Source organism: Dermacentor variabilis, chromosome 6 (genome assembly GCF_050947875.1).
Source record: "Dermacentor variabilis isolate Ectoservices chromosome 6, ASM5094787v1, whole genome shotgun sequence".
NCBI lineage: Eukaryota > Metazoa > Arthropoda > Arachnida > Ixodida > Ixodidae > Dermacentor > Dermacentor variabilis.
The window spans coordinates 1,613,647-1,626,174 of NC_134573.1; the positions used below are offsets into that span (position 1 = coordinate 1,613,647).

Consider the following 12,528-nt stretch of genomic DNA (forward strand, 5'->3'; position numbering starts at 1 on the left):
CAAAGCCGGCAATATCATTACTAATATGGATGAGATAGTTCAAGTGGCTGAGGAGTTCTATAGAGATATATACAGTATCAGTGGCACCCACGACGATATTGGAAGAGAGAATAGTCTAGAGGAATTCGAAATCCCACAGGTAACGCCGGAAGAAGTAAAGAAAGCCTTGGGAGCTATGCAAAGGGGGAAGGCAGCTGGGGAGGATCAGTTAACAGTAGATTTGTTGAACGATGGTGGGCAGATTGTTCTAGAAAAACTGGCCACCTTGTATACGCAGTGCCTCATGACTTCGAGTGTACCGGAATCTTGGAAAAACGCTAACATAATCCTAATCCATAAGAAAGGGGACGCCAAAAACTTGAAAAATTATAGACCGATCAGCTTACTGTCCGTTGCCTACAATGTATTTACTAAGGTAATTGCAAATAGAATCAGGAACACCTTAGACTTTTCTCAACCAAAGGACCAGGCAGGATTCCGTAAAGGCTACTCAACAATAGACCATATTCACACTATCAATCAGGTGATAGAGAAATGTGCGGAATATAACCAACCCTTATATATAGCTTTCATTGATTACGAGAAAGCGTTTGATTCAGTCGAAACCTCAGCAGTCATGGAGGCATTGCGGAATCAGGGTGTAGACGAGCCGTATGTAAAAATACTGAAAGATATCTATAGCGGCTCCACAGCCACCGTAGTCCTCCATAAAGAAAGCAACAAAATCCCAATAAAGAAAGGTGTCAGGCAGGGAGATACGATCTCTCCAATGCTATTCACAGCGTGATTACAGGAGGTATTCAGCGACCTGGATTGGGTAGAATTGGGGACAAGAGTTGATGGAGAATACCTTAGTAACTTGTGATTCGCTGATGATATTGCCTTGCTTAGTAACTCAGGGGACCAAATGCAATGCATGCTCACTGACCTGGAGAGGCAAAGCAGAAGGGTGGGTCTAAAAATTAATCTGCAGAAAACTAATGTTTAACAGTCTCGGAAGAGAACAGCAGTTTACAATAGGTAGCGAGGAGGTAGCGAGCAAGTGGTAAGGGAATACATCTACTTAGGACAGGTAGTGACTGCGGATCCGGATCATGAGACTGAAACAATAAGAAGAATAAGAATGGGCTGGGGTGCGTTTGGCAGGCATTCTCAGATCATGAACAGCAGGTTGCCATTATCCCTCAAGAGAAAAGTTTATAACAGCTGTGTCTTACCAGTACTCACGTACGGGGCGGGAACCTGCAGGCTTACGAAAAGGGTTCTACTTAAATTGAGGACGACGCAACGAGCTATGGATAGAAGAATGATAGGTGTAACGTTAAGGGATAAGAAAAGAGCAGATTGGGTAAGGGAACAAACGCGAGTTAATGATATCTTAGTTGAAATCAAGAAAAAGAAATGGTCATGTGCAGGACACGTAATGAGGAGGGAAGATATCCAATGGTCATTGAGAGTTACGGAATGGATTCCAAGGGAAGGGAAGCATAGCAGAGGGCGGCAGAAAGTTAGGTTAGCAGATGAGATTAAGAAGTTTGCAGGGACAACGTGGTCAGAATTAGTACATGACCGGGGTAGTTGGAGAAGTATGGGAGAGGCCTTTGCCCTGCAGTGGGCTTAACCAGGCTGATGATGATGGTGGTGGTGATGATGATGATGATGATGAAGTGGCCAAGCTATTTTGATGTAAACTGTAGTCCATTGTCACTGAGAACTTCCAGTGGCATTCTGTGCCTGGCAAAAATGGGTGACATTTTGCATATCACTTGTTGGGCTGAAATACCTGGTAGTTCTTCAACCTCAGGATAATTGGAGTAGGCATCATAGACCACTAGGTACGCTTTACCTGCTGTGGGGGTTCCACTCTGCGTGCGGCTAGGGCTGAAGCCAAGCTCCGGATCTAGCCCCACGCAGTCGCTTCGTGGTACTCCCAACCCGTAGCGCGGTAATCGCGGCTACGCCGGGTTCAAACGAATAAGGCAACCAGCGGCGTCAACGCTAATAACGTTTATTGCAATTAGCAATAATGAACACTTGCAGTGGGACGTCCTCTCAGTAATAGTAGTAAATAGGCTTGCCTCGTTGTCTGGGTGGGTCAGACAAACGAGGTCACTCACGGGATGCGGCAGGTGCTTTCGTCCAGGCGGCAGGTGTCCGGTGTCCCAAGAGCGCCGGTCTCCTTTGGTGGCGCGCTTTTATGCCTTTTTACCTTTTTGTAAGGGGAAGTCCTCCTCGCCCGCCGGAGACGTCTCCTTTTCCCGTGAGCCGCGTGGGGGGAGAGGGGTACGCGTGTCACCAGAGCGACGGAAAAAGGGAGGGCGCGTAGTGCCTCTCTCTCTTGTCTACGCCGGCACGACCCGTCCGCCTCGTGCGAACGGGACGTCGCGGGTACGCGGGAGGAAATGGAGGCGGGTGCTCCCCACACTGCGCATTGACATACGTCTGCTGCAACCCTCATTCAAGGGGAACGTGAGGTCTCTGATCAGGAGCAGTTTGTTAGGTTGGGCATATTCATTGATCTTGCAAGTTTCACAGCTGTTGACCATGTTTCTGATGTCTTGAGCCATTCCAGGCTAGAAAATCAAAAGGCTCACCTTTGTGAGCGATTTCTTTAGGCCTAAGTGGCCTACATGTAGCCTATTCAGCATTTCGGTTTGTAATGACCTTGGTATAACCACTTTGGATCCCTTGAATTATAGCTTTCATACAACCAACATTTCCAAGCCGTACACTTTGCACTGACCCGTAAGCGGTCGCTCACATTGAATTGCTTTAAAAACATTTGAGCGAACTGGATCTCTTGCTGTCTCGTCGACCAGTCTCATGCTGGTTTTCTCACTGACCAGACTGGACGAGAGCAATATTGCACGAGCCTCAACATTGCCATCCTCAACCTCTGCCATGCGACAGTAGGGAGTCGGAGCCCTTGACAGCGTGTTGGGCAGAACTAGAACTTAATCTGGAACATAGGCAAACTGGTATTCATAACTCATCAGTTAGAGAAACAGGCATTGTAGTCGAGGTGGCATGTCGTGCAGACATTTTTTTGATGTCGCAATCAACGGCTGATGATCTGTTTCTGTGAGCTCCTTCTGGCCACATATAAAGTCATGAAACTTTTCAGAGCTGTAGACAACATCCAATGCCTCCTTTTCTATTTGAGAGTATCAGCTTTTGCACTCTGTTAGGCACCTTGAGCTATATGCCACTGGTCTCCAACCAGGACCATGCCTTTTGAAGAATGCTACACCAATCCTGACGCACCGGTCGATACTTTGGATTCTCTTCTAGGGTCATATACCACAATCACAGGTGGCCTCGTTATGACCTTCCTAATGGCTTCCAACTGTTTTGTGTGCTCCTGACGAAGTTTCTATTTTGCTTGAGCAGGTCACAGAGAAGAGTAGTCCTCTCTGATAGATAAAGCACATATTTTCCAAAATACAAGACCATCCCTAGGATGCGCTGAAGCTCTTGCTTTGTTCTTGGCTCTGGCATCTGCAAGATGCTGCTTACGAGTTTGGGCGATGGCTGTAAGCCTTTTTCACTGATTTTATCACCTAGGAAAAATATTTCCTTCATGCCCATTGCACATTTTTCGCCGTATATGTAATTCCAGGTCTCTGACCTGCTTTCACCACAGCTCTCAAATGCTCTTCATGATCTTTTTCATTGGAGCCCATATGAGCACATCATCAATGTATACTCTCGCACCTGGGAGGAAGAAGAAGGCGCCAATTGGTGCGGACGTGGAAAGATTGACTCCCGCTTTAGTAAATGTTTTGGTCTGCTTTTTGTGTCGCCTATTGCTGAAATGCATGCCATTTGACACAGTTTCTTCTGAAGACTTCCTTCAGTGAGTGGCCCTTGTGCGGAAATTGTAGAACTTTTTGTGTCGACCATGCCGTGGTGACACTAGGCGCGGGTAAGCTTAGGCCTTACCCGACGAAGAGGGGCATCATGCCCGAAATTGAAATGGTGGTAGGAGAGGAAATCTCCTCCGAAGAAACCAACAGCCCAGGCTCGACGACAGTGCTGGGCAAGAACAAGAAAGCTCGGCAAGGAACACCAGTTTCAACAAGCAAGAAATCCCACGTGGGCTCAAAGGGCGATAACAAATGTTATCGGCTGTCCCGATGACATTTGTTAGATGGTGAAAAGCGCCCACAAGTAACAGATAAACTAGTTCATGTGTCAATGCCGCCTCTCAAAAGGCATCATCCCAATGCTACAAACAGAAGAGTGAAGCGTAAAAGGACAGTTATTAAACAAAACTAACAAAACAACAAAGAAACAAAGTCCAAGGGAACACAGTCTAAAAAAGGTCCAAAGTTCATTTATGCAAAGTTTCCCAAAGTCTATTAGCGCTGGTAGAATGGCTTAAGTCGCACAACATGGACTCCTTCAGGTCGTGAATGGTGCCGCTGTGATTGCAAAATGCCATGTGGCACAACCTCATAGTCGAGTGCACCAATGCGTCGGATGATCTTGTAGGGTCTGAAATAGTGGCGTAAAAGCTTCTCGCTAAGTTCTCGTAAATCCTTCTCGCTTGTCTGGTTGTATTGCAGAATGGCTTGGGTTAGTTCTGTTGTAAAGGCTGTTCCTCTGTCGGTGATGAGGACTTCTGGGGCCCCATGTCACAGTGGGATGTGCTGAATGAAAAATTTCGCCACTTCGGCTGCGCTACCTCTCGGCAGAGCTCTAGTTTCAGCGAAGCGGGTGAGGTAGTCCGTCACCACGATGATCCACTTATTTCTGGATGTTGATGTTGCAAGGGGTCCCAACAAATCCATCCCGATCTGCTGAAAAGGTCAGCAAGAAGGCTTCATCGGCTGTAGTAATCCCGCTGGCCTTGTCGGGGGTGTCTTGTGTCGCTGACAGTGTCAGCATGTCTTGACGTAACGGCCAATGTCAGGGGTCAGGAAATAGGAAAGGTCAATAATACCTTTCCTATATCCTCGATAGCATCCGGGAGAATCCGAGGAGCCCAGCGGTTGGATTGTCATGTAATGCGTGCAGTACTTCTCGACGCAGCGCTGACAGAACAACAAGAAGGTAGTTGACACGGACAGGTGAGAAGTTCTTAATTACGAGTAGGATGTTTTGAAGCGTGAATGAAGACAATCCGTGCTTAAATGACCTAGGAACAACGTCGGTATTCCCATCTAAATACTCGACAAGGCCTTTTAGCTCCTGGTCTGCTCATTGCTGTTCAATGAAGTCTTCCGCATTTATTATTCCAAGGAAGGCATCGTCTTCCTCATCTTCTTGCGGCAGCGGGTCAATGGGGGCACATGATAGGCGATTGGAATCAGAGTGTTTTCGTCCGGACTTGTAGGTTACATTGATGTTGTATTCTTGTAGTCTGAGGCACCGCCGTGCCGGATCCTTTAAATTTGCTAGTGAACACAACACGAGATGGTCGCTGACCACTTTGAATGGCCTGCCATATAAGTAAGGGTGGAATTTCACCTTAGCCCAAATGATGGTGAGGCATTCCTTTTCGGTCGTAGAATAATTGCTTTCTGCTTTTCACAGTGACCGGCTACTGTAACCTATCACCCGTTCATGTCCGTCTTTCCTCTGGACTAGGACGGCACCGAAGCCTAGGCTACTGACGTCAGTGTGGATTTCGGTATCGGCATCTTCGTCGAAGTGAGCAAGTACCGGGGGTGACTGCATGTGCCTTTTGAGTTGTTGAAATGTGTCGGCCTGCAGCGTTTCCCACTTCAACTCGATGTCACATTTGGTTAGATGTGTCAGCTGCTCAGCGATGCGTGAAAAATCCTGGACAAAGCGCCTGTAGTAGGCACACATGCCAAGGAATCTATGCACTGCCTTCTTGTCGATGGGCTGCAAGAACTTTGCGATGGCAGCTGTCTTCTGCAGGTCGGGGCAGACTCCAGATTTGCTGATGATGTGGCCTAGGAACAGAAGCTCATCGTAGGCGAAGCAGCACTTTTCCGTCTTCAGAGTTAGCCCTGACGACTGATAGCCTCTAGTACAGTCACTAGCCGTCTAAGGGGATCATTGAAATTTCTTGTGAAGACGACCAAGTCAGACCAAGAAGACGACCAAGTCGTCCAAGTAAACAAGACAGGTCTTGTTTACTTCAATCCTACTAAAACCGTGTCCCACGCTGGAACGTTTCCGATGCTGAGCATAGTCCAAATGGCATAACCTTGAACTCATAGAGGCCGTCTGGCGTGATGAAGGCGGTCTTTTCTCAATCTCTTTCGTCGACTTCTATTTTCTGGTAACCAGACTTGAGGTCCATCAACGAGAAGTATTTAGCATTGCAGAGCCGATCCAATGCATCGTCTATCCGTGGGAGGGGTATACGTCGTTCTGCGTGATCTTGTTCAGTCGACGATAATCGTCGCAGAAACGTAAAGTTCCATCTTTTTTCATCACCAAGACTACAGGAAAAACCCGTTTTCCGACGGGCTTTTCGACGGCTTGATGATGTCGTCACTCAGCATTTCATCGACTTGTTACCAAATACCTTCACATTCTTGCATCGAAGCTGGGTAAAGACTCTGCCGGAGTGGTCGAGCACACTTTTCGGTTAATATGCGATGCTTTACGACTGGTGTTTGTCGAATCCTCTATGACGTCAAAAAGCAGTTTTTGTGTTGTCGAAGACTTCTGAGCTGTTACTGCTTAATCATAAAGAGGCTTAGATTTATGTCGAAGTCTGGTTAAGGAATATGGTCGTCAAGGTAGATGCGGCAGAATCTGAAAGGACAAACGCATTGCTGGTTTCCACAATTTCCTTGATGTATGGGATTGTCGTGCCCTTGTTGAGGTGCTTGAACTCCTGGCTGAAGTTCGTTAGCATCACTTCCGCTTTCCCTCCGTGGAGTCAAGGAACCCCTTTTGCGATGCAAATTTCACAGTCGAGCAGTAGACGTTGCTCACCCTCGGTGGTGGCTTCTATGTCAGCAGGTGTTTCAGTGCTGACGGAAATAATGCTGGAGCGGGGCAAGGTGCTCACTTGATCTTTGAGCACACTCAAGGCATGGTGACTACAGAGCTCTCCGCTGGCATCGCTTGGTCTTCCGACAGTATCATCGACTTCGACTTCAGGTCGATGATTGTGTCGTGTTAGTTCAGGAAGTCCATGATGAAAATGACGTCTCGTAAACACTGTTGGAGGGTAATGAAGGTGGCAGGGTAAGTCCGGTCGTGAATGATAATTCTTGCTAATCGGCGTTATTAGGTGTCCTCCAGCTGTCTGAATTTGAGGGCCTTCCTGTGCAGTCTTAACTTTCTTCATCTGAGTGGTGATAGGTGCACTCATGACTGAATAATCAGTCCACTCATGATGGAGCGTCCACTCATGACGGAGCGGCGACTGCGTGGCCGATGAGAAGCAAGTATAGGTCAGTGGTTCTTTGTCATGCGTTGCAGTTTGGCCTTGCCGTCAGATCACAGCTGCATTGGGTTGACCAGTGGCTGGAGTGTCGCATCGGCAGGTCTTCTTTGCTTCTAGGCTTCGTCGGGATTGTGGCGTCTTGTTGATATTACATTAAGAGAGTCTTTTCGGCGTCTTCATTGGCGGTGGAGGATCTTCGCCAGTTCGACGAACAGCAACCGCACCTTCATTGGTTGCTGCTTTTAATTTTCTGGATATGAGCTGACGGACCAGCCCGAAGCTGGGCCAGTGTATGGACGGCGCTGCGGCGACAGGTAGAGGCCTGGTGACGGCAAACGGGATGGTCGTTGAGGGCTTCACTGAGTAGCGGCGAGGTAGTCAGCGATGTCACGAGGGCGTTCACCTTCCCGAGGGCGCGGCGCATTGACAGTGAACCTTCGCAGTCCCAAGTCACGGTATGGGCCTCGGCATTACATATGGCCGGTTTCTCCGCAGTGGTAGCAGAGTGGGCAGTGGCCGAGGTCACGCCAAATTTGCGTCTTTCTCGCATAGCTGCGCAGGTGGACGGGTGGGCGTGCTGGCTGTGGCGCCAGTGGATGACGGAATCGGCCCTGGCGCTGTCGCGGAAGGGGACCTTGACGGCCGCATAGGTCATCGCTTCTGGCTGGGGCTGCAGTGGTTGTGGTTGCACGTCAGGAACTCCAAGTGATCACTGAATCGCTCTTCTTTGACGATTTTGGCGATATAGGCCACGTGAGGCTGCAACCTTGGGTACAACTTCTGCAGCTCTTCCCGTACGACCGCTCTGACAGTCTTACGCAGATTGTCGGTGGCCAGCGATTGAACTCCGGCGTAGTGTGTAGAGTTTGTGGGGCGGTTGAATTGCCGGTTCCGCATTTCGAGTGTCTTCTCGATGCTGGTTGCCTTGTCAAGAAACTCGTCCACGGTCTTCAGTGGGCTTCTTATCATTCCAGCGAAAAGTTCCTCCTTCACACCACGCATCAGTAGGCGGGCTTTCTTCTCCTCAGACATTTCCAAGTCAACATTGCGGGATAGGTAGCTCATCTCCTCCGTGAAGATCGCGATGGTCTCATTGGGAAGCTGCACTCGGGTTTCTAGTACAGCTTAGGCTCGTTCTCGGCGTACAACAATTGTAAATGTCTGCAAGAAGCCGCTTCTGAACAGGTCCTACGTCTCTAAGGTGGTTTTTTGGTTCTTGAATCATGTCCTGGGGGCATCTTCCAATGCGGAAACGGCATGTCGCAGTTTGTCGTCGCCGTCCCAGCCGTTAAATGTAGCGACCGTCTCATACGTCTCAAGCCAGCTTTCCAGGTCCTTGATTATTGAACCGTGGAACGTCGATGGCTCCCTGGGCTGCTGAAGCACGATGGGAGACGCTGGGGTTGTCATTGGGGTTGACATGGAGATGATCTTCCTAGTCATCTCAGGCAAAAGTCCGCGCTCTGGGGGCAGTCCTTGCAGCCTGCGGCTACCTCACTGGTTCTTGGCGATGTTGGTGTCGTCTTCCGCGTTCGGGCTTGGGTCACGGCTTTGGGGGGGCGTCAGGTACATGAATGCAAAGCACCTCCACCAGATGACACATGGTAGTGATGGTGAAGAAAGCAGCAAAGCTGTGAATAACGAAACTTTTATTGGGCGAACCTGTGCCCACAAAAACAGGCTACACTCAAGGAACAATGACAGCGGTGAACACAGTGGGTGATGATCGAAAATCTGATCAGTGAGTAAAGTGCATCAGCTTTTATACATGAGCCATCGAATGGGCCAGAGTAATCGCTGGCGCCTGCGTGTCTTCCAGAAAGTTCTACACCATTAGCGTCGCGCATACATGCAGTGAGATTACACAAGGTTCCCCGACAACAGACAGTGGATAGAAGCATCGTTAACATTCCAGAAACTTCCGATAGAGGCAGGCACGTCCTACGCTGAGTGGTAACATCTGTTAGACGGTGAAAAGATCTTGCTTGTAAAAGATAAGTTCACGTTTCAATATTTAAAAAATTGAATAGTACATTTTCAATTTGCTAATTGATTTATTTGAGTGTTCACTGTTCAATTCAATTTGGCGATATCCAAGTACTTGCATGCTCCTTGTTTTTAGTGTTGGCTCAGTGTTGCTATGTCGAATCACTTCTTTTATTCGTAGTTCTTTTCAGGATATGATTATGCAAACTAAAACCAATGCTAAAATAAATTTTGTGTCTGTGTGTGCTTTCTGCTCCAAACATGTCAGACTAGGCTCACCATGCTCCAATAGCAGCTCCAAAATGCTGAAGGATATTCTTGCCTTCTCAAAGCTGCTGCAGAGTTTTGCTGCCCATTGGTGATTGGCATACCGTCTGTGTGGTTGCAGCCACGTGGATGAAGCGGTCCTGTTGGCCAGGTGGGAGCAGAGAGCAGCGCAGCTGGCAGTGCAGTTCGATGTGGCTGAGCCAGTGCTGTGGCTCCAGAGTGTGGTGCTTGGCCAGCTGCATAGCCCGCAAGCAGAGGCTGTCCGCACCACCATACTGGGGCACTATGCAGTGCGGGCACGCATCAGCCAACGTTATGCAGTGAGGACAGTTACGGTGCCTCTCTGGAGTTGTGACACAAATTATAGTGCTCGTTGCCTGTGCCAGTTTTTGAGACTTTCATACAATTGGGCGTCCCAGGTGAGCTAATTTCAGTGGAAATAATGTGATTAAACTTTATTATGGAAGCAGCATAGACTTCTTATAGCTTCACATAGCTCAGTCTTCTCTTAAAGGGCCACTGACAAAAAAATTCAGACTTGTAATGTTTGTGTTGTTTCATTCTTTTACATTAGTAGTGTGCGGATGCCAAATAGTAGATTTTAAATTGAAGAAATAATCGTACCAAGAGAAAAAACATCAAATTGGATATCAGAAAATTTATAAATTCTAATGCTTACAGATCTTGGCAAAAAAACATAGTGCTGCTCATTCATTGAAAGAATGCTGCAAGTGATCAGTAACTCATGTTTGTAGGGATCTCGTATCCATTATGAGTACTGACTTCCGTAAGTTCGAGCTTAGAGAGCCATCTGGATGCGTCAGCCACCGCATTTCATAGTCCAGTGTGCCACGGTTCTCGCACCACAAGAAACGGGCCCACTGAGCGTTAACGCACGCAAGAGAACACAGCATTGCCCTCACTTAACGGAAACCATTTATTTGTTTCCGGCAACACCCAAGACTGCGCAACTGCATAGTCCCGGGCCGGCATGGGAATGAAAGAGCAAAAAATAGATGAGGGCAGCACTAGCACATCGCTGCAAGAGGATGGTTCCTTGTGACAGGCCGCTAGGAAAAGTCCCTGCGGCTATGTTGCTTGCTGTTGTGATAACGAACCCACTCGCGAGAGCTCAGGTGTAGGTGTGGTTGTTTGTGAACCCAGGGACTCGGATACAGGTGGCAAAGTCATAGAAAGGACAAACATTTGTCAACAAGAGATGACAACAATTACAATTGTAGGGAGCTGACAAGACACTGAGTTGGTTGTGTGAGAGTTTGCTGTGCTGCGATCATCAACCATTAATTGGCATACATTCAGTCAGCGAAACACCTTAATAATAGGTTCCTATGTTGGAGTTTACTCCTTATGCAGTATGACTTTCATGTTGAATACATTTGCAGTGTGGACATTGTCGGCGCTGACTGTATGAGTCGTGCAGATTCCACTGAACAGTTGTGACGTATTGTCGTTGCACATACTCCGTCTTGTTCTTTGTTTGTGGTGTGCTGATTCATCCCTTGTAATGCGTTGTTAGATTGTGTTGGAACTTGTCCCACGTTCAGGAACTGCCAGCTGTGTGTGTATTCAACATACTGAAGTTCGGGGGAGTGTATTGTAACGTAGATTGAAGACAGAGTCTTAAAAGATAGATGCTTCTCTTTAATGGCGGGCCAGAACAAGAACTTGCAGCTTACGCACTTCATCGTCTTTCGTGGCGCCGACCTTTGCACGCGCCGTCCTGCGGTGCGGGCGCCCCACATCTTTGTGTCAATTGCCCTTCATGCGAAAAGCCACCATCTCAGTCACGTCAAAAACTTCTTTCAGCGACATAAGAAATGGAGCTCCTCAGGTGCATCTCGGCGTTCACGTACGCACATAGTATGGTTTCATGCGCACTACATGAACAACTTCAGTGCGGGGACGACGACGGAGCGAGCCGAGGTCAGAACTGCAGGGGACAACTTCGTAGGTCACACCACTGAGGTGGCGTGTAACCTTGTTGGGACCAAAATGCCAGCGGATTAACTTTTCCGAGAGTCCACGGCGACGGACGGGCGTCCAGATCCAACGCAGGCGCTAGTATTGTAATGGACGTTGCGTCGACCCTGGTTCTATCGAAGGGTGTCGGTATGCTGTTGGCTCCGGATACGATGCCGAGCTAGCTGGTGTGCTTCTTCGGCTCTTTGTACGAACTCTTCTACGTGTTCTCTAGTTGGGCTATTATCAGCCAGAGGTAGCATGGCGTCAAGTGTTGACATGACGTGGCGCCCGTATACAGTGAAACCTCGTTAAACCGTAGTTGGCCGGAGCTCAGAAAAAGTACTTACTAAACGGCTGTACTGCTTAAGAGGAGACGCGGCTTTTGCATCACGAAAAATTGCCGCAAAATTGATTTTTTGAAAATCACATTTTCAGTTCCTGTAACCCCCTTTCTATCTGATACCCAAATATCATCGCTGTAAACCACTTGGAAGTGCTCTAAATAATTCGTTTTATCAGCCAAGGTGGCGAAAAATCTTGCGGAAATCAAGAAAGAACAGCGTTTTTCAAGCCACAATATCTCCGGAACGGCGCGACCGAGCGCCGCCATCTTGGTCTCGTGGAAAGTGCATTTCTCCATCTTCAAATCTGCCACTTCAGCGATATCCTCCATACAGAAACAAGCACACAAAAAGCAAATGCTCGAAGGTCGTGCCGGAGTCTTACAAAATAGGTGCTTCTCTTTAATGGCGGGCCAGAACAAGAACGTGCAGCTTACGCACTTCATCGTCTTTCGTGGCGCAGACCTTTGTGCGCGCTGTCCTGCGGTGCGGGAGCCCCACATCTTTGTGTCAGTATAAAGAAACTAGTATGGCAACCTGGAAGAAGCCGATGGAAGCCACAAAGATGAAGTG

General features: G+C 48.2%; 1 protein-coding gene across 3 annotated transcripts in view; it reads left to right on the forward strand.

Annotated features, from left to right (window-relative positions):
• Nucleotides 1-12,528, forward strand: part of tefu (Serine/threonine-protein kinase tefu) — a 471,138-nt gene that overhangs the window by 75,815 nt on the left and 382,795 nt on the right. For all 3 annotated transcript variants that reach the window (XM_075694675.1, XM_075694677.1, XM_075694676.1), the window contains one exon: nucleotides 9,753-9,951. In XM_075694675.1, coding sequence (XP_075550790.1) covers nucleotides 9,753-9,951 — 199 coding nt within the window. The remainder of the gene's footprint in view (nucleotides 1-9,752; nucleotides 9,952-12,528) is intronic.